This window comes from Gadus macrocephalus, chromosome 4 (assembly GCF_031168955.1).
Source record: "Gadus macrocephalus chromosome 4, ASM3116895v1".
Classification (NCBI taxonomy): domain Eukaryota; kingdom Metazoa; phylum Chordata; class Actinopteri; order Gadiformes; family Gadidae; genus Gadus; species Gadus macrocephalus.
Genome location: NC_082385.1, coordinates 3,489,380 through 3,515,716, shown reverse-complemented (window position 1 = coordinate 3,515,716; position 26,337 = coordinate 3,489,380). Strand labels below are relative to the sequence as shown.

The window sequence follows — 26,337 nt, the reverse complement described above, 5'->3', positions numbered from 1 at the left end:
CGCACACATACACACATACACACATACACGCACACACACACACACACACACAAACCCCCCCCCCCCCCACACACACACAAACACACATACATGCACGTGATTATTAAATAAGTGAATCACGATTCATATCCCAGTAAACTGCAAACCTTTCATCAGTCATAACTTCATTGCCCTTCATTCTTCTTTTTTTTTACAAACAATAAGTGCTTAAGAAAACATATTGTCGTAACAAAAATAGAAAGTTTTACATTTGTTGTGCGTCGCGGGGAAAAAATAAACAGTATGAAAAAACAAAGTGATAAAAAGTATTCTATGTCCAAGTTGTGGTTTTGGATCGCGTTTTACGCGTTCAAACCGACTAAAGAAATGTATTGAAATGATCCAGTTAACTCGTAGAAAAGATTAACAGCATGTATTTGTTCGCATGAACAACCAGATGATAATAATAATAACATAAATACAAGTAGTATAATAATAATAATAATAATAATATTAATAATAGGCACTCTAAGGACAAAAACTTTACAAGGTTCCACACAAATCTGCGTGTGCCTCCCACACGCACACACTCAAAACGTAAATGACAAATTGGCAAGTATAAAAAAAACACACAAACAGACAATCCCCAACGCTGTGCAAATTAATCGTTGATTCTGTAGCAAATGAGCAGCTAAAGAGAGTGATTCTGACAGTAACCATCATTAGAAGACACAAAAATGGGTATGACCAAGATCTCTGGAGAAAGCACTTGCAAAGACATGCAAGCAGCTCTGTTTTAAACTAAAACACCGTTAATGGGAGGAGCAAACGAGCAGACCTCCCATAGGATGGGAATCCACCAATTAAACTCCTCACTTCTACAGCATGTTATGCAATATTCATCAGAAATATATTCGGATTCTAATATTCGGATAAATCACAAATTTATCAGAATAACATCAGAAACCGCCCGGCTCTCTGAAGAACGCTTGCTAAAGACGGATCCTTCTGGAACAGGATCCATATATTATGCGTAGAGAATACATCTGTTTAAATTTAAACTCGTCCCCCAAACCCGTCAAATAAACCTCCATGTCTGAGTCTTCGTCCAAGATCCACTTCCTGGATCCTCGGGGTCATGTGACACGACAGAGAGTTCTCATTGGTACTGCTGCAGAGCTTCGTGACAGTCTGTGGATTTCCTCTTCAGGTTCTGAAAAGACCAAAACAATATATAATCAATGACAAAATAATCAATCAATAATGATCACGAGAAGGTTATGATAAGGGCAAGCGTGGGGTAGCAGGCCAGCATTTGAAACGAGGAATACAAATAGAGTTATGCAGTTCCCCTTCCTCATTCTTGGGACCTAAAAACCACTTAGTTGTTGCCCGGCCTGAAATCCAGTTACATCAGACCTTTCTTCTAGCCAACTATGGGTTCATGCGGTTCAATACCTCACACACACACACACACACACACACACACACACACACACACACAACCACACACAACCAAACACATAAACAAGCCATGACAAATAACCACAGGACACACACAGGGATTTGAATCAACAACTTCTAAGTCGCGGATGAACCGACAAACTGCCCTGAAGTTAGTTATGGTGTAGTTAACTCTAACCAGGAGCAAAATCACCGCAGTCGTGGGAGGAGACTGGGAGGTTTGTTATGATCACTCTCCTTCCTCGAGTAGCGAGGTAGTGGGAGTGCGACGTCTGCCCGGGACTGACGGTGACATCACCGCCACAAAGCTGGGGGTGGTCCGTCCTGTGTGTATGTGTGTGTGTGTAGAGTCTCAGTGGGTGCCATGGCAACATGCAAATTGCTAAACTCTAGTGAACTCTGCGTGAGCCTGCCGGTTCCCAAGCTGGCCTTGCGGAGAAGAGTAAGGCAGGAAGTGATGTCGCAGACACAGCATGTGATGAGAGTTAGGGGGTTTGTCGGTACTACTGAAGGGAACAAGCATGTCTTTGTTGCCGCGTGTGTGTGTGTGTGTGTGTGTGTGTGTGTGTGTGTGTGTGTGTGTGTGTGTGTGTGTGTGTGTGTGTGTGTGTGTGTGTGTGTGTGTGTGTGTGTGTGTGTGTGTGTATTATTAAGCGTATGCCTCTCGGCTGTGCTATCAGTTTTACATTTTAAGTTTGGCCATCCGTGGCCACCGTCTGAGTGACATGTGCTCGGTGGGTACTTACAGGCAGACTTTGCCACGCCACTGCTGTGGGGAGGAGAGGAGCAGGAGAGGAGGCGGGAGGCAGCGAGGAAGGAGCAGGAGGGAGAGGAAAGAGAGGAGGAAGAAAGATAATAAAAAGAGCTTAAACAGGAAGTGGGGACAGCCGGTACCGTGCCCAATCAGAGGACAGCTCACATGAAGGCCAGAAAAAAGGCTTTCTGCTTGAAAGGGGAACATCTGTTGTTTAAGAGGGAAACTAAATCTCTTTGCACAAGTCGATTGTTGACATGAAGAATGAGGAAATGTTCCTTTTGATTAGGAGAAGGGTTTTAATGTTAAATAACAGGTGCATGATTACCAAACAGTTTCCCCATTCTTAAAAGTTGACGTGTTTATCAGCGTTTGAAGACAAACTGTGAACAATGTTATTTCTAAACCGTCACCACTTCGAGAATTGTATTTGTTAAGCAAATCATGTCAGGACTTCATGTGTTCATGCATACGTGTGTGCATATAGGTGTGTGTGTGTGTCTGTTTCTATGAGTGTGTGTGCGTCTTTCTCTGTGTTGCTATGAGTGTGTGTGTGGATGAGCACGCGCGTGTGTATGTATGTGCACAGCACCTTCAGCCGTGCACACACGTGTGTGTGTGTGTGTGTGTGTGTGTGTGTGTGTGTGTGTGTGTGTGTGTGTGTGTGTGTGTGTGTGTGTGTGTGTGTGTGTGTGTGTGTGTGTGTGTGTGTGTGTGTGTGTGTGTGCGTGTGTGTGTGTGTGTGTGTGTGTCTATGTGCATGTTTGTGTTTGGGACCCACCTGTCCTGCCAGGGTGAGGGGGAGGTGGGCGGGGCTGCAGTGGCCGAGCGAGGAAGAGGAAGAGGAAGAGGAGGATGGGTGGCTCAAAGCCCCCATGGGGTTCTCCTCTAGGTCCTCAATACGCGGCTTCTTGATGTTGATGTTGGACTCGGGGCTGGTGAGGGGCGTCACACTGTTCCTCCGGATGAGGGTCCCGGGACCCCTCCTCACCTCCTGGGGTGGGGGGGGGGGGGTAAGAGAGAGAGAGAGAGAGAGAGAGAGAGAGAGAGAGAGAGAGAGAGAGAGAGAGAGAGAGAGAGAGAGAGAAAAGTTTAACAAAAAAGAAAGACAGACTAAACACTCGCTGCGCTCGGTAATCCTCTCGGTAAACATTAATCATAATACTTAAAATAACCCATTTTATTTATACAGCGCCATTAAGATATTAGATATTACAAAGACACAAAACCGAAGTGCAAACAAAAAACGGAGTCAAACATTTGAAAAGGATTCAAAGCAAGTCGCACAAAAGTAAAGTGAACAGCATCGACTTCCTATGAGGGAGGAAGCCCCTAAAACGGGCGTCTGTTTGCTGATTGGCTGCCTACCTCGGGTCTGTCGCGGTGGGTGTTCACCGCCTCCACGTTGAGGAAGATGGACTCCACCTTGCAGCCGTAGGCGACCGGCGTCAGCTTCAGCACCGTGTGGAGCGGACACTTCAGGTAGGGCATCTCCTCTGTGGGGGGGGGGGGGGGGGAGATGTAAATGGTAAACGGACTGCATTTATCCAGCGCTTTTCTAACCAGTGGCCACTCGAAGCGCTTTTGAACGCTGCCTCACATTCACCCGTTCAGGCACACATTCACACACCGACGGCGGAGTCAGCCACGCAGGGCGACAGCCAGCTCGTCAGGAGCAGTCAGGGTGAGGCGCCTCGCTCAGGGACACCTCGACACTCGTGACAGGAGGAGCCGGGGATCGAACTAGCGACCTTCAGGTTACAAGGCAACCCGCTCTACCTCCTGAGCTAAGCCGACCGCATCCACCTATGAGAGGTGGAGGAGAGGGGAGGGGGGGCATGAAACAGGAAGCACTACGCATCACGCAGTGGCAACAAACATCGCACAGGGAGGTCAGATATTCCCAGGACCGGTGACGGCCCCAGGTGGCTGCTGGGAGTTGTAGTGATCACACAGTAGCTGTGTTCGAAATCGTTCCCTATCATGGATGTAGTGCACTAAATAGGGTGCAAGCCATTTTGTAGGGTGTTCGAATTCTCAGTGGTCCACTATATAGGGCACTATATAGTGGACTTAAAATAGGGTACATACGATGTTCCCTACATGTTACTCCCGTATACCACAATGCAATGCGGTCGTGTTTTTCCGGAGGAGAAGAAGAAGCTGAATAACCGCGAAAACGAATACATTTAATGATGGAGTCTCTGGCTTTCGTTTAGAAATGTCAACAATTTATTTGGGATTTAAAGGCACCCAGTGCAACTTTCGAGGCTTAAAAATAAACATTCAATTTCTAGTCTTTTTTACACGTAGTAAGTTTCAATAACTCCATACCATTACATACCGACATTTAAGCAGCAAAGATGAGACGTCGTTGTGTGGTGAGAACTGATACAAAATCGATAACAACAACAATGCCGCCATTTTCTTTATTTTTTGTAACCTACAATAAATAAAGCAGGCTTCCAGTCAATGGAAAAATGGCTTCTCCCCACCGGCGATTGTTGTTGTTTACGATTTTCTATCAGTTCTCACCACACAACGACGTCTCATCTTTGCTCCTTGAATGTCGATATGTAATGGTATGGAGTTATTGAAACTTACTACGTGTAAAAAAGACTAGAAATTGAATGTTTATTTTTCATTGAATGTTTACATAAAGTTGCACTGGGTGCCTTTAACATAGAATATTTAACATTCAAAATTAATAAAAAAAATACTTGAACAAGGAATTGTAACATTCAACATCAATACAACCTCCAGCTTTCCTCGTGAGTGCCTGGTTTGTTTACATGATGTGGGCGCATCTGTCTGCGTCGCACAAATACCCGGCGCATTTACTGACGCAAATGACGTTTAGAAATGTTCAGCGTAGTGTCCGAATTCTCGTTCCCTATTCCCTATATAGTGCACTATATCATGTACACTATATAGGGAATAGGGAACGAGTGTATAGGGAACGATTTCGAACACAGCTAGTGTGTGGCAGACGTTCCCTGGACCGGTGACGGCCCCAGGTGGCTGCTGGGAGTTGTAGTGCGCACCCACCGGCGCTCTTGTCCAGGAAGTAGGCCAGCAGGCAGCGCATGACGGCCTGGTGGCAGATGACCAGAACGTTCTCCTGTCGCTCCATCTCCATGATCACCGGCTCCACGCGCTGAACCAGGTCCTGGTACGACTACACGCGCACACACGCACGCGCACACACAGGCATGTTATTCTGGCTGTGCTTTTAGATGTGTTATTCGAAAAAGGTCTTGCCATATCTTAAGAAGATATTGCATCATTACTGATATGGTGTTTTGATTTCAGTTTCATGTTTAGATAAAACGATATTGTGTATCTAAATAACATTCCGGCATTTGTGTGTGTGTGTGTGTGTGTGTGTGTGTGTGTGTGTGTGTGTGTGTGTGTGTGTGTGTGTGTGTGTGTGTGTGTGTGTGTGTGTGTGTGTGTGTGTGTGTGTGTGTGTGTGTGTACCTCTCCAGATGGGTAGCGGTAATAGTACTTGTCCTCATCTCGCAGAGCGAACTCTTCCGGAAACCTCTCCTTCATCTCGTCGTACGTCAGGTCTTCACACAAACCCTTAGTAGAGAACACACACACACACACACACACACACACACACACACACACACACACACACACACACACACACACACACACACACACACACACACACACACACACACACACACACACACAATAATTAGACTCCTTGTTACTCACAATGTAGGGCTACACACTGCAGTTCTCTGTCTAAATATATACACACTTCCATAGTCCCGATTAAATGAAGAGTGTGAGTGTGTGTGTGTGTGTGTGTGTGTGTGTGTGTGTGTGTGTGTGTGTGTGTGTGTGAATGAGTGAGTGTATATATGAATGAGTGAGTGTATCTGAGTGAGTGAGTGAGTAAGTGAGTGAGTGAGTGAGTATACGAGTGAGTGAGCGAGTGTATATGAATGAGTGAGTGAGTGTATCTCAGTGAGTGAGTGAGTAAGTGAGTAAGTAGTCCCGATTAAATGAAGAGTGTGAGTGTGAGTGTGAGTGTGAGTGTGTGTGTGTGTGTGTGTGTGTGTGTGTGTGTGTGTGTGTGTGTGTGTGTGTGTGTGTGTGAATGAGTGAGCGTATATGAATGAGTGAGTGTATCTGAGTAAGTGAGTGAGTAAGTGAGTGAGTGAGCGAGTGTACATGAATGAGTGAGTGAGTGAATATGAGTGAGTGAGTGAGTAAGTGAGTGAGTATACGAGTGAGTGAGCGAGTGTACGTGAATGAGTGAGTGAGTGAGTGAATATGAGTGAGTGAGGTCTCACAGCGTCAATCTCGTTGAGGGCCTTCCACTGCTGGTAGGGCGTCCCCAGGTGTATGAGTGAGTGTATGAATGAGTGAGTGAATATGAGTGAGTGAGGACTCACGGCGTCAATGTCGTTGAGGGCCTTCCACTGCTCGTAGGGCGTCCCCAGGTCCTCGGCCGTCTGGATGCTCCGGCAGAGCTGGCTGCTCCACACCTTCAGGTTCCGGGGCTTCTGCTGCTCCACGAAGCCGGCCAGCGCCGTCGCAAACTACACACACGCACGCACGCACGCACACACACACACACACACACACACACACACACACACACACACACACACACACACACACACACACACACACACACACACACACACACACACACACACACACACACACACACACACACACACACGCACGCGAACACACACACACTTACGCGAACACACACACACACTTACGCGAACACACACACACGCACACACACACACAAACACAGACGCACGCACACACACACACACGCACGCACGCGAACACACACACACACACGCACGCACGCGAACACACACACACACACACACACACATTAATCATTTGTGTTTTGCTACGGATAAAAAGTTAATATATAAAAAAAATACAGCTTCTATAAACTATAAACTTCCATAAATCAGTCGTAGAAATGTAACCACGACGAAGTTAAAGTAAACTCCGCAATTGAGGTTGGGCTACAGTGAATCATGTTTTAGTGTGTGTGCATGTGTGCGTGTCTGTGCGTGTGTGTCTGAGTGTGTGCGTGTGTGTGTGTGTGCGTGTGTGTGCTTCTGCGTGTGTGTGTGTGTGTGCGCGCGTGCGTGCGTGCCCACCTTCCTCCCGCGCGGCGACAGCCCCGTGTCCCCGCCCAGCCGGCCCTGCAGGTTGCCCAGGCTCTCGCCGTGGCGGCAGAGGTAGATGGCGCGCGGCTGCACGTGGATGTTCATCAGGTAGTACACAATCTTGGACTGGATGTGGTCCCGCACGCGGTTCACCAGGAACCGCCGCCCCACGTCGATCACCTGGATGAAGGAGAGCTCCCTGAGGGGGGGGAGGGAGGGGGGGAGGAGGAGGAGGGGAGGTGGTGGGGGGGGAGGAGGTGGGGGAGGGGGGAGGAGAAGGGGGAGGAGGAGATGGTGGGGGGGGAGGAGAAGGGGGAGGAGGAGAAGGGGGAGGAGGAGGGGAAGGAGGAGGAGGAGAAGGGGGAGGAGGAGGAGGTGGGGGGAGGAGAAGGGGGAGGAGGAGGTGGGGGGGGAGGAGGAGGAGGAGAAGGGGGATGGAGGTGCAAGAGGTGGGGGAGGAGGAAAAGGGTGGATGAATGAGTATGTTTACAGCAATAAATAGGAGTTATTAGGAAAATTGCTAAGCAAGAATGTCACTTAATATCTGCTGATTAATGTTAATTAATAACCACGGTTATTAAGTGATTTAACAATCCTAGTGTGGAGCCCACTGTGTAGAGAGAGAGAGAATGAATGACAGACACATAAAAAGAGTGAGAAAGCGAGATAGAGAGAGAGTAAAAGAGTGAGAGAGAGTAAGGTAGCTAGGGAGAGACTCTGAGGCTTACCGGTCGTAGCGGTCTGGGTCCAGTGGCTGGTAGGCGGCCTTGTAGCACTCTATCCTCTTCTGGAAGTCCAACATGGCGTCGTTCTTGTTGCAGTCCTGGTAGTCCGGACAGGACACCTTCACTTCCTGCCCAGACAGGAAGTCCAACGTCAGAACACCAGCATCGGCAAAAGCGTCACCACAGACACCGAAACTGCTTGAATAAACAAGTCCTCACCATGATGTTGGAAGCGATGACGTTGGGGTCGTCACACACCGACTCTATGAAGAAGATCTGAAACAGAAACAAAGACGGAGAGCAGCTCAGTGGGGGAGTGCGTAGAGAGGTTGTCGGCATGTGGCTCAGGAGTTAGAGCGGGTTTGAGTGTCGAGGTGTCCCTGAGCGAGACGCCTCACCCTGACTGCTCCAGACGAGCCTTGCGTGGCTGACTCCGCCGTCGCTGTGTGAATGTGTGCATGAGCGGGTGAATGTGAGGCGGTATTGATCAGAAAAGCCAGACCATTTACCATCGTCATGGTAACAGAGTGACCCGTCATCGCCCTACCTTGAAGCCGTTGACGCCGCCAAAGTCCAGGATCATGTCCCTTCGGTCGCGGGTGGTGTTGGTGGCATCAAAGACCTGGAAAAACAAATCCCCTACAATTAATAAATAACCAAGAGCTATTTATAACATAAACGGTTAGTCATGTATTTCCATTAACCCCCGTGGGAAAAGTTAACATCCGTGTGGTTTTGGAAAATTAACAACTCTGTGAAAGGTGTGTCTGGCGAAGAGATGCATGATGGGAAACTGAAGAGATGCATGATGGGAAACTCACCGCCACTTCTCCCCCCTCGTCGGTGAGGTACGACTTGACGTCCCTGAGAGCTGCTAAGGCACACTGACTGCAGAGACACAAGAGAGACCTCTGGGTCAACCACTGAAGCACCACCGTATCATAGTGGCCGTGTGCGGCCGTGTGTGTGTGTGTGTGTGTGTGTGTGTGTGTGTGTGTGTGTGTGTGTGTGTGTGTGTGTGTGTGTGTGTGTGTGTGTGTGTGTGTGTGTGTGTGTGTGTGTGTGTGTGTGTGTGTACATGTGGTTGTGTGTGTGTGTGTGTGTGTGTGTGTGTGTGTGTGTGTGTGTGTGGGTGTGTACATGTGGCTGTGTGTGTGTGTGTGTGTGTGTGTGTGTGTGTGTTGCTCACTGTCGTATTTTCACAGCATTCTCGTTGTCGGACTTGAAGAAGTCATAGGAGCTGTAGTTCACGGCTTCCCTGCGGTACTCGCCCACGTTGAAGACTTTACGACACAAACACACGCACACGCCAACACACATCTTTAATAAGCGTTTGGAGAAATAAATAAAAAATCAAAGAGGTCTGTATGTGTCTGTGTGCATGTGTGTGTGTGTGTGTGTGTGTGTGTGTGTGTGTGTGTGTGTGTGTGTGTGTGTGTGTGTGTGTGTGTGTGTGTGTGTGTGTGTGTGTGTGTGTGTGTGTGTGTGTGTGTGTGCATGTGTGCGTGTGTGTACCTTTGGTGGGCAGGCCGATCCAGTTCAGGTAGCGGGTGAGTTTCTTGGACATGTAGGTCTTTCCTCGGGCAGGCAAGCCCACCATGACGATGACCGTGGGGGGGTTGGCCAGATGAGGCCCCGCCCCTGAGAGAGAGAGAGAGAGAGAGAGAGAGAGAGAGAGAGAGAGAGAGAGAGAGAGAGAGATGAGTGTCAACACGCCTCAGAAGCCGAACAGCTCTGATCCTAAAACCCTCTAATTCAGTTCTGCAGAACCGGCTGACCTCTGACTCTCTGGTTAGGCGCACCGTGACAGCCACTCTCCTGCTCGAGGGATTGTGCACGTAAGTGTGTGCACGGGAGTGTGCACGACGTTAGTTCCACCTGTCAGGTCGGTGGCCTGCCCCTGCAGGCTGGCACCAACAGGCCTCCAGGCATGTCATGTTCCATCACTCAACCATTCATATATTCAAATGACAAACACAACATGCAAATGAGCAGCTCAGCGCTGCCTGTGATTGGCTGCGGAGCAGGGTGATGCTGGGTGAGACAGGGTCGGGCTGGTTGCGGCTGAATGACTCGGTGCATAAATTTAAGTTGAACCCTGTTGGGTTTATCTTCTTAAACGAAATGGGCTGATTATGATATGAGATATCAACTTCAAAGTTGTATTGGTGCTACCTTCTTCTCATTATACCTTTGTATAATGAGAAGAATAACGTCTGGAATCAGCCTGTACACAGTTTGTTATAAATATCATTAAGTAAGACGTCAAACTGAGATGTCACTCAGTCTCGGTCGGCTCACACAACAGCAACGACACCTCCTTCATGCACGCAGTAACTCATGCTGATGTTTTAACAACCTTAATTACCCTCTCTCATACACACACACACACACACACACACACACACACCCTTGGCATCCAAACGAAAAACGGATAAAGCAATTTAGGCGGGAACATTTGCTGGGCTAATGTATTTAACCTTCCCGCCCTACAGCTCTTCATCCTCTTCACGTTATTTTCTGAATCACAATCTTATTCTACGACATGATCCGTCTCTAACTGTTCGGTCACGCACACAAAAATACACACACACACAAACAAACTTCTATGTTGGTTTTACTTCTAAGGTGATCTCATTATGTCATGTGTGCTGGAGGAGGAGGAGGAGGAGGAGGAGGAGGAGGAGGAGGAGGAGGAGGAGGAGGAGGTCAACAGATCTTAATGACGGACACACACACACCGCTCGGTCTCAGTTAGGGAGACACAGGATCTGTTTTGCAGCGACTGCCTCGTAGAAGCGCGTTTCAACGACGTTAGCAATACGGCCGACTGTGACTAAATTAGTCAAATTGTCCATCAGACCTCACGGAGCTTACAAACTTCCAAGCATTGTCTACAGCGGACAGAAGTCAACACAGCCGTGTTTCGACCTGCCATAACCATAACCATACCCCCCCCCCACACACACACACACACACACACACAGCATCAATGAGCACCGCGTCGTTTCCCATTGGCTAGCAGGGACAGCAAACCAACCAGTGTCCGCCTCGCGCCATATAGACGCTCCAATCTCAGAGCGATGCGCTCACTTACACATAACCCCCCCCGTCGCATCTCCGTGGGGGGTCCGTGCACTTGCCGAGACCCCCCCCCCCCCCTCGCAAAAGCCCGCGCTACCCAAACCCGATGTGGGCTGCAGCCGGTTGCCATGGTAACCATATCCTCCCTGGTCACGCACTTCGGATCCTCTGCGTCTTTCATGAAAGCCTAGACCTCCGTGCCGCGAGGGAGGACCACCGGATGTGGACCACCACCACCACATCAACCGGCAGCACGGATATTATTATCTCGTGGTAATTAATATGACTCATATCGATCTGATAACAAGTATGATAACCAGTCTAGACGCATTACGTTATCTGGAGCAGAGGCTAACTCGTCAACCCGGTGACATTCGTTCTGGGCTAGCGGGTTCCGGGTACCGGGGGTCGGGTTCCAGGTACAAGGTTCCGGGGATCGGTTAGGGACCGGGCAGATGAGCCCGGTCCCTGACCAGACACGTGAGCGGTTCCAGTCACTCGGGTACCATACCTCTCCTCCGCGAGGGAGACTTGTCATCTTTGGAGGAAATCCAGATCTTCTGGATCCTGTTCTGGGTCAGCTCTCTGGGCATTCCTCCGATGGTGGGGAGGAGGAACGGTCGGTCGGACCGGCGATGGATGAACGCGTAATGAACGCGTAACGGGGCGCTTCCCGGTGCGACGGCCCTCTTTCAAAAGCGGCGGTGTGATTTTCCTAATGACCGCCCGGTTGAAAAGAACCGGGTTCAAATTGTGAAATAGTTTGTTCAAAGATACACTAACGGTTGCGTTTGAGTTCAGGCTTGTCGGTGTTGTCAACAGCGTCCGGGCTGAGCCGTGAAGGTAATCTACCCGGGTCCTGTCCCAGATTCTCTATTTAACTCGCCGGCTCATAGCGTGTGTCTGTGGGAAAAGCGTGACACCGGTGGCCCCGCCCCCTCGTGGCTGGGTAAGGATGGCAGTATGCACATGCGCGCCACCCCCCAGGCGCGCACTAGGCGCCCCCCTTGGGTGAGACCGACGCCACTGCACCCACTTATTTAAATATGGATGAGGAACCGTGTACGTTATTAAGTTATAAACACGCATTAGTTTCAGTTATACTATTGATTATTTATTGGGGTTATAGGTTTATTGACACTGAAGCGCGGTATGGATAATGTAAAGCGGTTGGGATTAAGTTGACCGCAGATGGACGCATTGAGTCACCGGGCATCTAACCGGGCCGTCACCAGTCGGCACCGAACGAGCGCCGGCGCACGTCAACATCAAGTCAACGGTAGCACAAGCCCAGCCCACAGTGCTGCCCCGGGTTAAAAAAATCTATAAAAAGTAAAAAAATCTAAATGCTCAGCTTTGACTGGATAATATGATAAAAATATGAACCGATTTCAGAATAAGCCAGCAGTAGTGCAAGGTGTTCAATTTGTCATTGTTAGTGTTAAAAACATGATTTAGCTCTTGCGCAACGCTACGTGTTTAATTCCAAAGGGATATTTGAGATGTGGACCAACTATCAAAGTGTGTGTGTGTGTGTGTGTGTGTGTGTGTGTGTGTGTGTGTGTGTGTGTGTAAGTGAGGAGTGTGTGTGGGGGATGGGGGGGGGGGGGGTTTCGTCCCGTCCACTGGAGAAGGGTAGAACGTGTTGTACGAAGAGAGGCCTAGGTTGGCTCCTCAGAACCAGAAGTCAGCTTCTGGCTAAAACCTGAGCACAGGGTAGACATACGATCAGACCTGAGGTCACCCACACTGTGCGTACACTGTGTGTGTGTGTGTGTGTGTGTGTGTGTGTGTGTGTGTGTGTGTGTGTGTGTGTGTGTGTGTGTGTGTGTGTGTGTGTGTGTGTGTGTGTGTGTGTGTGGTAGGGGGGGTCTCCGATCCTACTCCGTCAGCAAGCCACTCCTGGACTGACACACAATCACACACACGTACTGTACGGAGACTGACTAACATGGGCTTAGAGTCAGTTTACACACAGACACGCCTTTCTGTTCGAGATTAGATGAGCATATATTGGGGCGGTAACCTGTTCGCATGAACATGGCAACACACACAGCATCTTATCTCTTGACCTCTTGACCTTTGACCCCTCCCCCTCCCCCTCCCCCACCCCCTTCTCTGAACTAGAACCTCTTCCCTGCTGGGAGTCGCCATGACGACATTCGCTCTCCCAGCTCAGGGGACACCTTTGCATAACCGAGTGTGTGTGTGTGTGTGTGTGCGTGCATAACCGAGTGCGAGTGTATTGGTGTGTGGTTGTACGTGTGTGTGTGTGTGTCTGCTCTTATGCAAGGCTGTAATGAGGCTCCGCTCTCCTCCTCTCGGTCTATGTTAAGACGGAAACACCCCAGAGGAAACCATCCCGAGGACAGAGGTCATGTTGTGACGTCCCAAAGCCAGGTTACAGGGAAGCTGTGTGAATGTGTGTGTGTTCAGTTATCTAACCGCTTCAGAGGAGTGATTGCGTGCGCTGAGGCGCAGTAGAATACAAGGGAAAAGCGGAAGCAGAGAGCGGAGCTGGGCTCTTGAAAAGTAAACAGTCCTTCCCAGGAATTCACGTGGGTGTGAACAACAGCCACAGTATCGGAGATGATGCATCGGCATTTTGTCCTATTTTTGGAACCAATGTGTGGCTGGTTGAAGCCGCCTCAACTGCGACCGGTGACACGCTGCACACCTGTGCTGCATTCACTAATCAAGGAAGACCGGTTACACCAGCCGTTACATAAGCCATCACACACCAAACACACACGCACACACACACACACCCCTGACAGCTCAGAATGCACCACCTGCTTGGCTTGTTTCATCGATAACATCGCCCTGTGATCGGGTCTTGGGCGGAGCCAAGTTGAGGTGGGAGGAGCCTAATGAAGGTGGGAGGAGCCTAATGAAGGTGGGAGGAGCCCACTGAAGGTGCGCAGAGGTGTGTGAACGGACAGAACAGAAACAAAACCGTTTTCTTTACGGGCGTAACATTTAATACACAGTCTGCTGGCCAGTTCATATAAAAAAAAAAAAAGAGATCATCTTGGATATTTACAAAGGGCTATGTGTGTGTGTGTGTGTGTGTGTGTGTGTGTGTTTGACAGTGTTTTGGTTTGTGTACTTGTGGAACAGTGTTTTGGTGTGTGTGTGTGTGTGTGTGTGTGTGTGTGTGTGTGTGTGTGTGTGTGTCTCTCTCTCTCTCTCTCTCTCTCTCTCTCTCTCTCTCTCTCTCTCTCTCTCTCTCTCCATGGGGGGGGTCTCCTCACACCACCTCCCCCAGGTTCAGGACCCTGAACTTGTCCTGGTTGTAGAAGCAGGCCTTCACCACGCGGCCCCCGAAGTACCGGCCGTTCAGATCCACCACCGCTGTGAAGGGGGAGAGAGGGAGGGAGGGGGAGGGAAAGAGAGTCAGTACAGAGAGGGGGAGAGAGGGAGGGAGGGGGAGGGAAAGAGAGTCAGTACAGAGAGGGGGAGAGATAGGGGGAGGTAAAGAGAGCCAGTCCGAGAGACACACCAGGAGGGAGAGAGACGTACATAGAGGGTGAGATATGGGGGAGAGAGGGAGAGATACGGAGGGAAAGGGAGAGGGGAGATATGGGGGAGAGAGGGAGAGATGGGGAGGGAAAGAGAGACAGGCAGAGAGGGTGAGACATGGGGGTGGCGGGGGGTTGGGGAGAGACAGGCAGAGAGACAGATCCGGAGGGAGAGGGTAGACAGAGAGGGGGAGATATGGGGGGAGGGGGGCGAAATAGGGAGAGGTTAAGAGAGACGGGTAGCGAGAGACAGACATAGGCCCAATCCCATTTCTACCCCTTACCCCTTCCCCTTCCCCCTCCCCCTTGTTTTGAAGGGGTAAGGCCTAAGGCCCAATCCCATTTCTACCCTTTACGCCTTGCCCTTACCCCTTACCCCTTCAAAACAAGGGGGAGGGGTAAGGGGAAGGGTTAAGGGGTAGAAATGGGATTGGGCCAAAGTCCAGATGGACAGAAAGGCACAGAAGACTGGATTAAGAGAGGTTTTAAACTTGAGAGTTGTCAAAGCCAGAGTGTACAGCCGTCATCGGTCAACAGATCCATCGTCACTGGGATTCCCTGGGCAAAACCCGGCTCTTCTCCTCGGGAAAGACGGCAACAACATTCGGTGTGAAGCCATCAGGCGCCCGCGGAACCAAAAGGCCGGTCGGACACGCTCAGAGGTCTGGGCGCTCAGTGGGTCACACTGAGGCGCCACAGAACCTCTGGAACACACAGACCATAATACACACCGTTCTTCCCCCCCAGTACGTTGAGTGCAACAGTAGCGGCCTTATCTGGGGATGACCCAGTGTGGGTTTGAAATGTGTAGCATAAACACAGTGTGTTTGTAGTACCCAAACACGCTTGTTTTTTTTTTCCTTTTGAAGATAAGATGATACAGTCCAAGGAATGCGAGGAAGTCGCACAGCCTTACGAGGAATGTATGTATGTGTGTGTGTGTGTGTGTGTGTGTGTGTGTGTGTGTGTGTGTGTGTGTGTGTGTGTGTGTGTGTGTGTGTGTGTGTGTGTGTGTGTGTGTGTGTGTGTGTGTGTGTGTGTGTGTGTGTGTGTGTGTGTGTGTGTGTGTGTTTTTTGTTCGAATGGCAATATATGATATTGTAACGATATTTTCAACAAAACGGGTAAAGTGTGTCGTTTTAACTCCACGCCACAAGTATTCACCATCAAACATTTTTTTATTTTTTTTTTTGCTCAACGAAGCACAGCTGTGCTTTAACAACAGATATGTAAGAGATAATATATAGAACGCCGGTCATTATCGGGAAAAAAAAGCCTCTGGGTTGGGCTGCGGATTCAGGCAACCCAACCTGGAGGCCTCCTTGAGCAAGATAAGCCCCACCTCCTCCTTAATTCACTGTGAATTGCTTTGTATAAAAGCGTCTGCTATTTAACAATTATTCGCCGGGGGGAAGTGAACAGTGGGGAATTCCCCACTGTTCACGGAGCCTGAGGTGAATAATTGTTTAAGTATAAACTACACGTGAACACTCCAAAAATAAACAAGATAACACCTTGCCGGGATTTATTAGTTTTTATTAGCGGTTTATTTGTTTTTACAAGCGTGACGAGCGGTGCTCGTCACGCGCATGAAAACAATTACACGAGTTTGAGATCTCAATCACGGGATACTGCCAAATATCCCAGAGATAGCGAACCAATCCAATTGCGCCATCATAGGAAGTTCACGTGTAGCATATGCTGATCAATATTATCTTTATCTATTTATCTTTCCACCAACCAATATATCTGCTTACATTTGCTCATTTTACATTGGGCACGAGAAGCGTCCAAGGTTAGCCATTAGCGTAGCTTCCCTGTGGCTATAGGAGAGATGTTAGTTTAGCTTCCCCACTGCAACTGGTGCTACCTTTTCATCTTAGCTTTTAGCCTCGCGCCAGCGTTCATTCAAGAGTTCTGCTGGTTCATTGTTATTCTGGAGGAGAGTAACAGTGAGCTAGAGCGCAGCGAGAGAGAGAGAGAGAGAGAGAGCGAGAGCGAGAGCGAGAAGCTGGGTCGAGGCTGTGATGCAGCTCCTCCTGGGAGGAACCCGCCCTCACCTTGTTTCTGGGCCGTCCCAGTTAAGACTGGGAGCCCACATTAGGTAGGGGAGCGGTTATACAACGGCTACGTCACTCGTCGTTATACAAGCCATCATCCAGAGGGGTCAGCCGACGAAACACGGTAGACGGTAGAGACCGCCGCCGTAGCCATTGAGCTAACTCCAGCGTTTATCTAGCGTCTCCCCCGGGGGGGGATACTGACGCCCTCCCGGAGCAGGTCGGGGTCGGGGAATCAAACCCAGTGCCTTTCGCATCGGGTGTGGAGCGCTCGAGCCCTCCCACGACACCAGCCGGCGCCCCGTAGCCTTCAGCTCGGGGTAAAGACCTCTCTCTCTCTCTCTCGGAGCTAACAGCTAACCTCGGGGGCCAGTAGGGGGGCGAACCGGGCTCCGGCCCCCAGAAGGTGGTGGCCCCCCCTCGGTCCTCACGCTGCCAACTCCTGAGAACCCGCAGAGAGACGGGACGCGCGGACACCGCATGACTCCAGCGGCCCCCGCAGGTCAACAAGCGGGTCATCGGCGGTAATCCTTCAAAATGACAGGCCGGGCTGTTTTGGTAACTATGGTGACGCGGCGATTCAGGAGCTGTAAACACCACAGCATGCCCCCCGCCCCCCCCCCCCCCCCCCCCCCAGGGCAGTATATTATTACTCTATTTATAATAGAGCCTCGTTGATGGCCGGCCTGTGGCCCAGGAGGCAGAGCGGGGTTGGGTCCGTAACCGGAAGGTCGCTGGTTCGATCCCCGGCCCCCGGAGTGCCGAGGGGCCTGCGGCCGACAGGCTGGCTGTCGCCTGGCGTGGCTGACACCGCCGTCGGCGTGTGAATGTGTGTGACTGGGTGAATGTTAGGCAGTATTGTAAAGCGCTCTCCGTGAACACTGGTTAGAAAAGCGCGTTATAAATGCAGTGCATTTGATTGATGCGTTTTCCGATTTATATAAAAAAATTGTTCACGGACAATGTTTGCTTTTTCGATCCAAATCGATGTTCCTTCCTCGGATGCATTTCAACTCAAAACGTGCCAGGATGTACGTTATGCTTTTTTTTGAGGGCTAAACAACATCAACAGGACAGGAAGGGTACCCACTGACCTTTGATGGCCGACTCCACTCTCTCGAACTCCAGGAATATCCGGACTGCCTCGTCGTCCGTTACCACGGGAATCTGAGAGCGTCCGGACAGGTGACACACACACAAACACACACACGTATAAGCAACCATATTGTCAACAGTACTCACACTAACAACGACTACAGTATCAACTTGAGCACAACAACAGTAACCACTACACAAATGAAAGTAACACAATCCTAAACAGTAATAACAAAATACAACACCCAAACACGACAGTGACCACACCAGCAACGACAGTACATTGTAATAAGAGTACGTTTAACACAATAGCAACCCAAGGTGATGTGTGTGTGTGTCTCTGACTCACCTCAAAGATGACACACTTGATGACCTTCCCGTATTTCTCACACTCCTCCTTGGTCTCCCCCTCCAGGTCTTGGTCCACCTCCCCCCGGCCCACCATGTTCTGGTGACCCAAGACCCCCACGTCAGGCACACAACCAACACAGACATCCCGCAGACACACACACACACACACACAGGGATCATCTCCCGCACGGACAAGACAAACACACACACACACACACACACACACACACACAAACACACACCACACACCACACACACAGGGATCATCTCCCAGACGGACCGACACACAAACACACACAGAATATCCCACACAGAACATCTACTACACACACACACACACACACACACACACACACACACACACACACACACACACCACTCGCCCCCCCCCCCCCCCCCCATGCCCCCCCCTTCCTCACCCTCAGGATCACCACCTTGGTCGGACACTTCAGGATCTCCGTCAGGGGGTTGGGGTCGCTCTTCTTGCCCGGGTCTGCTGATTGGACAAGACACAGAGAGGGGGCGGGGTCAGCGCCGGTGCTGAACCACGACTGTCGCGTCCGGCGCAGTGGCGAGGGGTCCTTCTGATTGGTGGGTCGTGGCCCTTGATTGACGGCATGGTCTCAAGGGGCCTCACTTTGTTTTTGAGTTTGGGGGAACATACATGTTCATATTGCCGGGTACGTGCTCAAGTGTCGTCTTACTCTCCATGTCATCGAATGGAAGACACAACTTTGAGCAGACCAATGGGCACGATACAGCTGGGACAGGGAGTGAGGCGGGACAGGAAGTGATGAGGGACAGGAAGTGATGCAGGCAGGAAGAAAAAAAGGAAATGGGAGGCCAACCTGGAGGAACTCCGACCTCGACCGCCGCTGCCTGGCTGGACCCCGCTGGGTACACACACACACACACACACACACACACACACACACACACACACACACACACACACACACACACACACACACACACACACACACACACACACACACACACACACACACACACACACAATTCCATATCACTGAGAAATCACAGACAAGTATGTCCTATTCATTGCATCAACCAAACGTGCCTTAAGCATTCCTAACGTGTGCGTGTGTCCCTTTGTGTGTATTTACATGTTTGTTTATGTGTGTGTGTGTGTGTGTGTGTGTTTATCTGTGTGTACGCGTGTGTGTACGTATGTGCGTGTGTGTCTTTTAGTGCGTGTGTGTGTCTTTTAGTGTGTGTGTGTGCCCCTGTGTTTACGTTTCTCTGCGGCGTCCCCGATGACGATCTTGCCCCCCCTCTTGCTGGTCTTCTCCACTGACAGCGCCGTGCTCAGGCCCTGCTCGTGCTTCCCCAGGCCCTGGCCCTCCCGGAAGCCGTACTTCTGCATGATCTTATGGGCCACCGTACCCCTGAGAGAGAGAGAGAGAGAGAGAGAGAGAGAGAGAGAGAGAGAGAGAGAGAGAGAGAGAGAGAGAGAGAGAGAGAGAGAGAGAGAGAGAGAGAGAGAGAGAGAGAGAGAGAGAGAGAGAGAGAGAGAGAGAGAGAGAGAGAGAGAGAGAGAGAGAGAGAGAGAGAGAGAGAGAGAGAGAGAGAGACAGAGACAGAGGAGAGACAGAGACAGAGACAGAGACAGAGACAGAGACAGAGATACAGAGAGAGACAGAGAGACAGAGAGACAGAGACAGAGAGAAAGAGAGAGACAGACAGAGAGGCAGAGACAGAGAGAGAGATCAGGCCCACACACAAAAATACACATCCAGAGAAATTAAGAGATCAGGCCCACACACACATTAAGAGATGTGTCATCAATAAAGACCCATCACACAAATACAAATCCAGACACGAATCAAGAACAGTGCGCCCACACACACACACACACACACACACACACACTCGCACACAACAAGGTTCTTATGCGGACACACAGGACGTAATCATACATCATGCATCCAAAACAAAGACACACAGAAGAGGACAGGGACAAGCAAGTCATGTTTCTCGTCCAAAACAGAGTGTGAGAGGACATATGTTCTTATCAGCTCCAATATTGATAAGCCTTGTTCCGATTGATAATCATTTAGTGTGTCTGTGCGTCTTTCTCAGTGTGTGTGTGTGTCTGATTGTCTTTCTTAAATGTGTGTCTTTCTTAAGTGAGTGTGTGTGTGTGTCTTTCTTAAAGGGATACTTCACCCATTTAGAACCGGCGTTCTATCATTATAAAATCGCTATTGTAATATAAATAAATATATAAATAAATATCAGTCTAAACCAGTCTCCCCTTGGCCCATTTTTTCTCATCTAATTTTCTCCCGAAATGACGTCAAATGACGCGTTTGACGTCATTTCGGGAGAAACCTCTTGTCCCGCTAGAAGGGCCGAGGACTACAACACACTTTTGGTGGAAAAAATTTCAACCAATAAGGAATGAGAGGGGGCGGGAGCTCGCGTACTGAGGGGGAATGAGGGGGACGGGAGACCGACAGGTGGGCGGGGCAGCGAGCGCAATGCACTGTGGTAGTTGGAGGTTTTCTTACTTTGAGCCAGAGAGACCATGAAAACACTCTTTCTGCCTTTTCTCAGGCTAGGATGAACCGATTTCAATTTTTTTTTTCACATTTATAACACATTGAATTATTTAATTCATAAAACCTCCATATTCCCACCGGTGAAGTATCTCTTTAAGTGAGTGTGTGGGTGTGTGTCTTTCTTAAGTGTGTGTGTGTGTGTCTTTCTTAAGTGAGTGTGTAGGTGTGTCTTTCTTAGAGTGACTGTGTGTGACTTTCTTAGAGTGAGTGAGTCTTTCTTAAGTGTGTGCGTTTCTTTCTGAAGTGTGTGACTTTCTTAGAGTGAGTGGGTGAGTCTTTCTTAAGTAAGTGTGCGTGTGTGTGTGTGTGTGTGTGTGCGTGCATGCGTGTGCGTGACCCCACTGACCCCATGTTGGCGAGGAAGGAGTTGGTGGGACCGGGCGGGCTCCGCGGCCTATCAGAGTCCTCGTACATGGGAGGGGGGATGGCAGCCTTCCCCCTGGGGGGGCGGGCCTCATCCTCATAGGAGAACGAGGCTGAGGGGGCGGAGCCTGAGAGAGAGGACGAGAGCGGCAGAGAAAGAGACGAAGAGAGAGAGAGAGGAAGAGAGTGAGCGAGAATAACACACACACACACACACACACACACACACACACACACACACACACACACACACACACACACACACACACACACACACACACACACACACACACACACACACACACACACGTGTTATACACCTGTACAGCCAACGCTACATAGAAGACCAATGAGCGACTCCTGTCTTTCAGAGAAGGGGTCAGACGCTGTTATGAACCAGGGTAGAGTAGCAAACCTTCTTGCCTTGGTCTAGTCTACTAAGCCCTGGTCAGACAGAAGACCCCTATCTGGTGTTATTTGGAGGGCCACCTGGGTTTAACCAGGCATTTGTAAGTTAAACTTTATACCTTTGTATATCCACAAAAAATAAAAAGAGGATGCGAGTCCCGCAGTTCACATTGAAGGTTCTGCCCCCTGGTGGCTACCCACGGTATAGCAGACACCATGCAGCCTCTTGAGGGGCCAGGCTGCACTGCACAGCCTTTCAACACACTCCACAGAGACAGAGCAGAGCCCATGTCCCCGGAGGAAGGTACTCACCGTCTCTATCCACCAACGAAGAAGGAGGTGCGATGGCGGCCCCGCCCATTGCTGAGAGACAGGAAGTGGGAGAAGGAGAGAGAGGGGCGGGATTATAGCGGATTCTAGGCCACAGCAATTTAGGAATGAGACAACAGATCTGGAAACAGATCTTGGTCCAGGAATGGTGTAATTACCTAAAGTAAACAACTTGGGGAAGTTGTTTTCGTAGCGTAAGCATTTAATGTTCAATTTTAAATAAAATGTTGGATACCCGCAAAGGATGCAAGGTCAGGCATGCGTCAATGTAACCATTTAAGGTAATAACATCTGTACAACATCGATCAGAATAACAGGTATTTAACCAGCGGCTCGGCTGTATCTGAGGTTGGGTTCAGTAGCAGGGTAATTAGAGAAACTAATATTTCCCGCCCTCCGTTTTCAAAAATAACATTGTGCACACAACATCGTTTTCAGAAAAGTTGTCATTTACATCAACCTGCATAAATACGCCGTTGAGCGCCATTATAACTATGCCAAACTCATGGGCGGAAGTGTAGGGAGAAGGATAAAGCCATGCAAGCCAATCAGAATCCTCAGAATCAACAACAACGAACAACACGAGCGACTTCCTGTTCCTTTCAAAACAACAGTTTAAATAATTTTTTACGATTTACCGGCTCTTGTTTTGAAGAATAATCACATTTGTTTGAATGGGAATCGCGACCGTCCATACTTTCAACATAAAGTGTACATATTTAAAATTTGAAATTCGTCCCAGCCATTATACCACAGATACTATAGGGTCTATAGCATATAACCGCTTTTTCTGATTAGTTTAATGTAACAGTAAACTGACAACATCGCTAATTTACACCGCAGCTGCAAATTAACCACACGGAGATAACCATGGCAACCCGTCAAACAAATTTTCTTTTTGCGATCATTCTGCGCTCGCATCCGCCTAGTTGATGAACAAATAATCCCCCTATATGGCGCGAGGTTTTGTTCGTGACAGCGGGCGCTCACATGACGTTTGCGCTCACATGACGTTTGTAGAAAATGCGACCACGGGCGCATTTTCTGGCGCATAATGTGACGCTTGAGAACCTAAAACCCTGTTTCTCCCAGTGGACACGACAACACATAACCGGCGTTCTCAGAAATCTCCACTTTGGCCGGAGCTTTTAGAAATGATTGAGGTTTACACAAGGTTTTCGTGTAAATGAGAGGCCAAGCCGCGTGGGAATATCTGCGTTTTCCCTTCGTATGAACGGGGCCTCAATCAATCAATCAGACCCCCCCCCCCCCTCTGTCGTTCCATGCCCTGGGGACACCCACCTCTCTTCCTCCTCTCCTTCTCGTAGTCGTCCTCATCGTCGGAGTCCCCCTCCGCTGCCGGGAAGCGGGAAAACCCACTGGGGGCCACGCCCTCTTGGCGTGGGTCCTTCCTCTTCCTGGCAACACAAGACGACGAGCACATACACCATGACACGCTCGCACAGGAAGGCAAACTGGTTTTCTTATTCCATATCTGTTCCATATCTGTTCCGCATGTGTGTGTGTGTGTGTGTGTGTGTGTGTGTGTGTGTGTGTGTGTGTGTTAGGGCTGTCACTTTTTATTCGAAGTTCGAATATTCGTTCGAAGGTGGGGTGAAAAGTTCGAATTCGAAGTGTAATTCTCCATTCGAACTGTAAAAATGCGCTATAAAGAAGAGAGCGGCGAGTGGCTTCTCCTCAATAAAGCGGCCCTCCTGGATCCCCGCTTCTCCCGGTTAGTCCACCTTTCCCCTGCACAGAAACATCTCGTGACTGAAAGCCTCTCACACGAGCTCACTGAAACGGAGACCGACACTGATCGTCGCACACGACAGGGAGAAAAGTCCGCTGCTGCGCTGGGCGCGATGGGCAGCCTGTTTGGGGACTTATACAGCACGGCTGACACAAGCAGCTGCAACGGTAACGGAGAGCTGCGAGACTACTTGTAATTTTCTTTCCGTAAGGAATAAAAAGAGCAGCATGCCGTGTTGGAGGTCGGCCTCACAGATTGTTCGTTTATATAGGCTGTGTGTGCCATGGACGACATGCGCTCCGCATATCGCGCTCCGAGCAGTTATTGTTAATGTGTAAAAGACAGCCGCACTTGTGTGTCGGAGCTTCCTCTTGTTGTGTTTACAAATGTGTTATCAAAGATGTGTGTGTTCGAATGTATTCGAATTAATTATGGACATTCGAAATTCGTTCGAATTTCATTTTTGGAAAAAGTGACAGCCCTAGTGTGTGTGTGTGTGTGTGTGTGTGTGTGTGTGTGTGTGTGTGTGTGTGTGTGTGTGTGTGTGTGTGTGTGTGTGTGTGTGTGTGTGTGTGTGTGTGTGTGTGTGTGTGTGTGTGTGTGTGTGTGTGTGTGTGTGTGTGTGTGTGTGTGCGAGCACGGGTCTTTGTGTCTCGGTGTGTGTGTGCACATGTGCGCATTCGTCTTTGTGTGTTGTGTGTGTGTGCGTATGCTTGTGTGTCTGTGTGTGCGTGTTAGTGCGTGAATGAGGACGTGAACAGCGTGCGGGGTCCTACTTGTCCCTCTCGTCGATCTCCTTCAGTCTCTCCAGCTCCCGCTGGCGCTGCCGTTCCTCGCGGTGCCTCTTGATGACCTTCTCGTAGTCGTTGGGAAACATGGGGTCATACTCGTCAGCGAGGGGCACAAGGGCGTCGCCAGGGGAGAAGCCCGCCGGCACTGTGTCCTGCGGGGGGGGGGGAAAGACGACGATTGATACACGGATAAAGAACTCGGGAAGGAAGAAAAAAAACAGGCCAAAGGCCAAAAGGTTGTGAAACACTGAAGAAGCAGACGATAAGGGTTGGGTGTGAAGAGTTTTTGTAAGGACGGATGGATTAATTGTGTCACTCAACATGTAGAATTTGTTTGCCGCGCGATGACAGACGAGTTTGGCCTAACACACTGAGCACTGGGGGGAGGGGGGCGAAGCTACCTTGAGGCTGGCGCCGATATGCGGCGGTGTGTCGGCGATCTGCCGGTCGTCCACGGGGCCGCCTCTTTTCAGGTCAATGACGGGCGCCAGAACCGTGGTCTGCTTCATGCGCTGGGTCTGTGCACGCGCAGCCACACACACACACACACACACACACACACACACACACACACACACACACACACACACACACACACAAACAAGGTATGCAAACACACACGTACACACATATACAAACATACACACACACAGACAAACAAACACGCACACATTTACAAACCCACACCCACGCATACATATACAAACACACGCATACATATACAAAAACACATACACACACACAGACAGACACACGCAAACACACACACAATTAATATGTACTAATCAACTCAGATCTATGCTAACATCAATCGCACAAGGTTGACGTTGGACGATAGAAGGATGAAGACGATCGGACACAGGGTCGTACCTTTGCTTGGGTCAGCGCCGCTTTCTTCACCTTCAGCTGGGACTGAAGGAGCTTGAAGTTCTTGGACCAGCCTTCCGTCTTGGTATCGTTGGCCGCCACCCCCAGGTCGTCATAGAGAGACATGGCTGAGCTGTGGTGCGTCGGTCCGGCTGGGGGACACAGGGAACGGGCGTTTTATCGTCTCCCATCATCAACCGGCTTCATTATCAAAACCCCAACATGAGCAGAACCAGAGCATGGGACAGGATTGAGACAATGGGTTTGAATGGCAGCCTCTCGTCCGACGCAATGCATTTCAACCAGACGGTATCATTCAACCCAGCATTATGCTGGTTTCGCAGAGTGCAAGCGTGTTTACTTTAAGTGTATTAGTGTGTGTGTGTGTGTGTGTGTGTGTGTGTGTGTGTGTGTGTGTGTGTGTGTGTGTGTGTGTGTGTGTGTGTGCAAGTATATGTATGTGTGTGTGTGTTGACACTGTATTATGGAGGATCTCCAACCAGCCAGCGTTAGCGGGTTAGCTGCAGACCACCCCCCCCCCCCCCAACAACACCGGCCACATGTGCTGCATGGACGCACGGAGACATGGATGGCCACTTAAAGGTTAAAGATTTGTACGCACCGGATGTAGAAATATTCAGGCGTCAGTTAAAGAGAATTGATGGTGCACCAGTGGCAAACTGTGTTGTGTCTCCACCGACACACTCGTAGCACGGAGATGTTTACCGGAACTCAGCGGAAGGGGGTCGTCGGAAGGATCGCAGGGTCGGAAGGTACAGTTCGCGGCTCCTCTCCTCCCGGAGCATCCAATCACCGGTTGGATCGCGCACTAGGCGGGCCGCTCCTGTCAGTATCCGAACGCGGATTCGTTGGTAACCGAGGAAGGACCCGCCTACTGTACGTTCCGACCCTGGAATCTTGGAAGGACCGATCGCCCCCTGGCGGTTGGATGACCAGCCGGTTGTCGATTTAAAAAATGGATTTAACGCAACAATGCGATATTCTTCATGAATATATGTCGAGGCGTGGTGCACTAAAAGATTCA

General features: G+C 49.9%; 2 protein-coding genes and 1 long non-coding RNA gene across 6 annotated transcripts; 1 reads left to right on the top strand and 2 right to left on the bottom strand.

Annotated features, from left to right (window-relative positions):
- Positions 1-177: 177 nt before the first annotated feature.
- Positions 178-12,038, bottom strand: pfkfb3 (6-phosphofructo-2-kinase/fructose-2,6-biphosphatase 3). 3 transcript variants are annotated; one of them, XM_060049531.1, is made up of 15 exons: positions 11,683-12,037; positions 9,603-9,728; positions 9,277-9,370; positions 8,909-8,975; positions 8,635-8,709; positions 8,307-8,363; positions 8,091-8,215; positions 7,354-7,561; positions 6,613-6,759; positions 5,678-5,782; positions 5,246-5,375; positions 3,566-3,693; positions 2,979-3,191; positions 2,190-2,212; positions 178-1,192 (listed from the first exon to the last, which is right to left on the bottom strand). In XM_060049531.1, the coding sequence occupies exons 1-15, from the start codon at positions 11,762-11,764 to the stop codon at positions 1,186-1,188; spliced, it is 1,587 nt and encodes a 528-aa protein (XP_059905514.1). In that variant the 5' UTR covers positions 11,765-12,037; the 3' UTR covers positions 178-1,185. The 3 variants fall into 3 exon arrangements, with proteins under 3 accessions (XP_059905514.1, XP_059905513.1, XP_059905515.1); XM_060049530.1 differs by lacking the exon at positions 2,190-2,212 and having other exon boundaries at positions 11,683-12,036; XM_060049532.1 differs by lacking the exons at positions 178-1,192; positions 2,190-2,212; positions 2,979-3,191; positions 3,566-3,693 and adding an exon at positions 3,936-4,122 and having other exon boundaries at positions 5,215-5,375; positions 11,683-12,038.
- LOC132455644 (uncharacterized) lies at positions 4,024-5,584 on the top strand. Its single transcript, XR_009525316.1, has 2 exons — positions 4,024-4,122; positions 5,215-5,584. It is a non-coding gene; the product is annotated as an uncharacterized LOC132455644 (long non-coding RNA).
- A 2,070-nt stretch (positions 12,039-14,108) lies between the features above and the next one.
- rbm17 (RNA binding motif protein 17) lies at positions 14,109-26,063 on the bottom strand. Of its 2 annotated transcripts, none has more exons than XM_060049533.1 (13): positions 25,915-26,063; positions 25,296-25,444; positions 24,827-24,943; positions 24,411-24,577; positions 23,184-23,299; positions 21,864-21,914; positions 21,127-21,271; positions 19,453-19,604; positions 19,047-19,091; positions 18,618-18,694; positions 18,197-18,295; positions 17,847-17,919; positions 14,109-14,525 (listed from the first exon to the last, which is right to left on the bottom strand). In XM_060049533.1, exons 2-13 carry the CDS (start codon positions 25,416-25,418, stop codon positions 14,422-14,424), a joined length of 1,269 nt encoding a protein of 422 aa, XP_059905516.1. In that variant the 5' UTR covers positions 25,419-25,444; positions 25,915-26,063; the 3' UTR covers positions 14,109-14,421. The 2 variants fall into 2 exon arrangements, with proteins under 2 accessions (XP_059905516.1, XP_059905517.1); XM_060049534.1 differs by having other exon boundaries at positions 24,827-24,937.
- Between the last annotated feature and the right edge of the window lie 274 nt (positions 26,064-26,337).

What these genes read in the sequence shown, in the direction of transcription:
- pfkfb3 (XM_060049530.1), bottom strand. Translation starts at nt 11,764, where the DNA reads ATGCCCAGAGAGCTGACCCAGAACAGGATCCAGAAGATCTGGATTTCC. An exon ending in GCGGCGTCAACGGCTTCAAG is followed by an intron (nt 8,364 to 8,634) that starts GTAGGGCGATGA and finishes TTTCTGTTTCAG; the next exon opens with ATCTTCTTCATAGAGTCGGT. An exon ending in ACCGCTACCCATCTGGAGAG is followed by an intron (nt 5,376 to 5,677) that starts GTACACACACAC and finishes GTGCGCGTGTAG; the next exon opens with TCGTACCAGGACCTGGTTCA.
- rbm17 (XM_060049533.1), bottom strand. Translation starts at nt 25,418, where the DNA reads ATGTCTCTCTATGACGACCTGGGGGTGGCGGCCAACGATACCAAGACG. An exon ending in CGGCGCTGACCCAAGCAAAG is followed by an intron (nt 24,944 to 25,295) that starts GTACGACCCTGT and finishes GCGCGTGCACAG; the next exon opens with ACCCAGCGCATGAAGCAGAC. An exon ending in GAGATCGACGAGAGGGACAA is followed by an intron (nt 23,300 to 24,410) that starts GTAGGACCCCGC and finishes TTGTGTTGCCAG; the next exon opens with GAAGAGGAAGGACCCACGCC.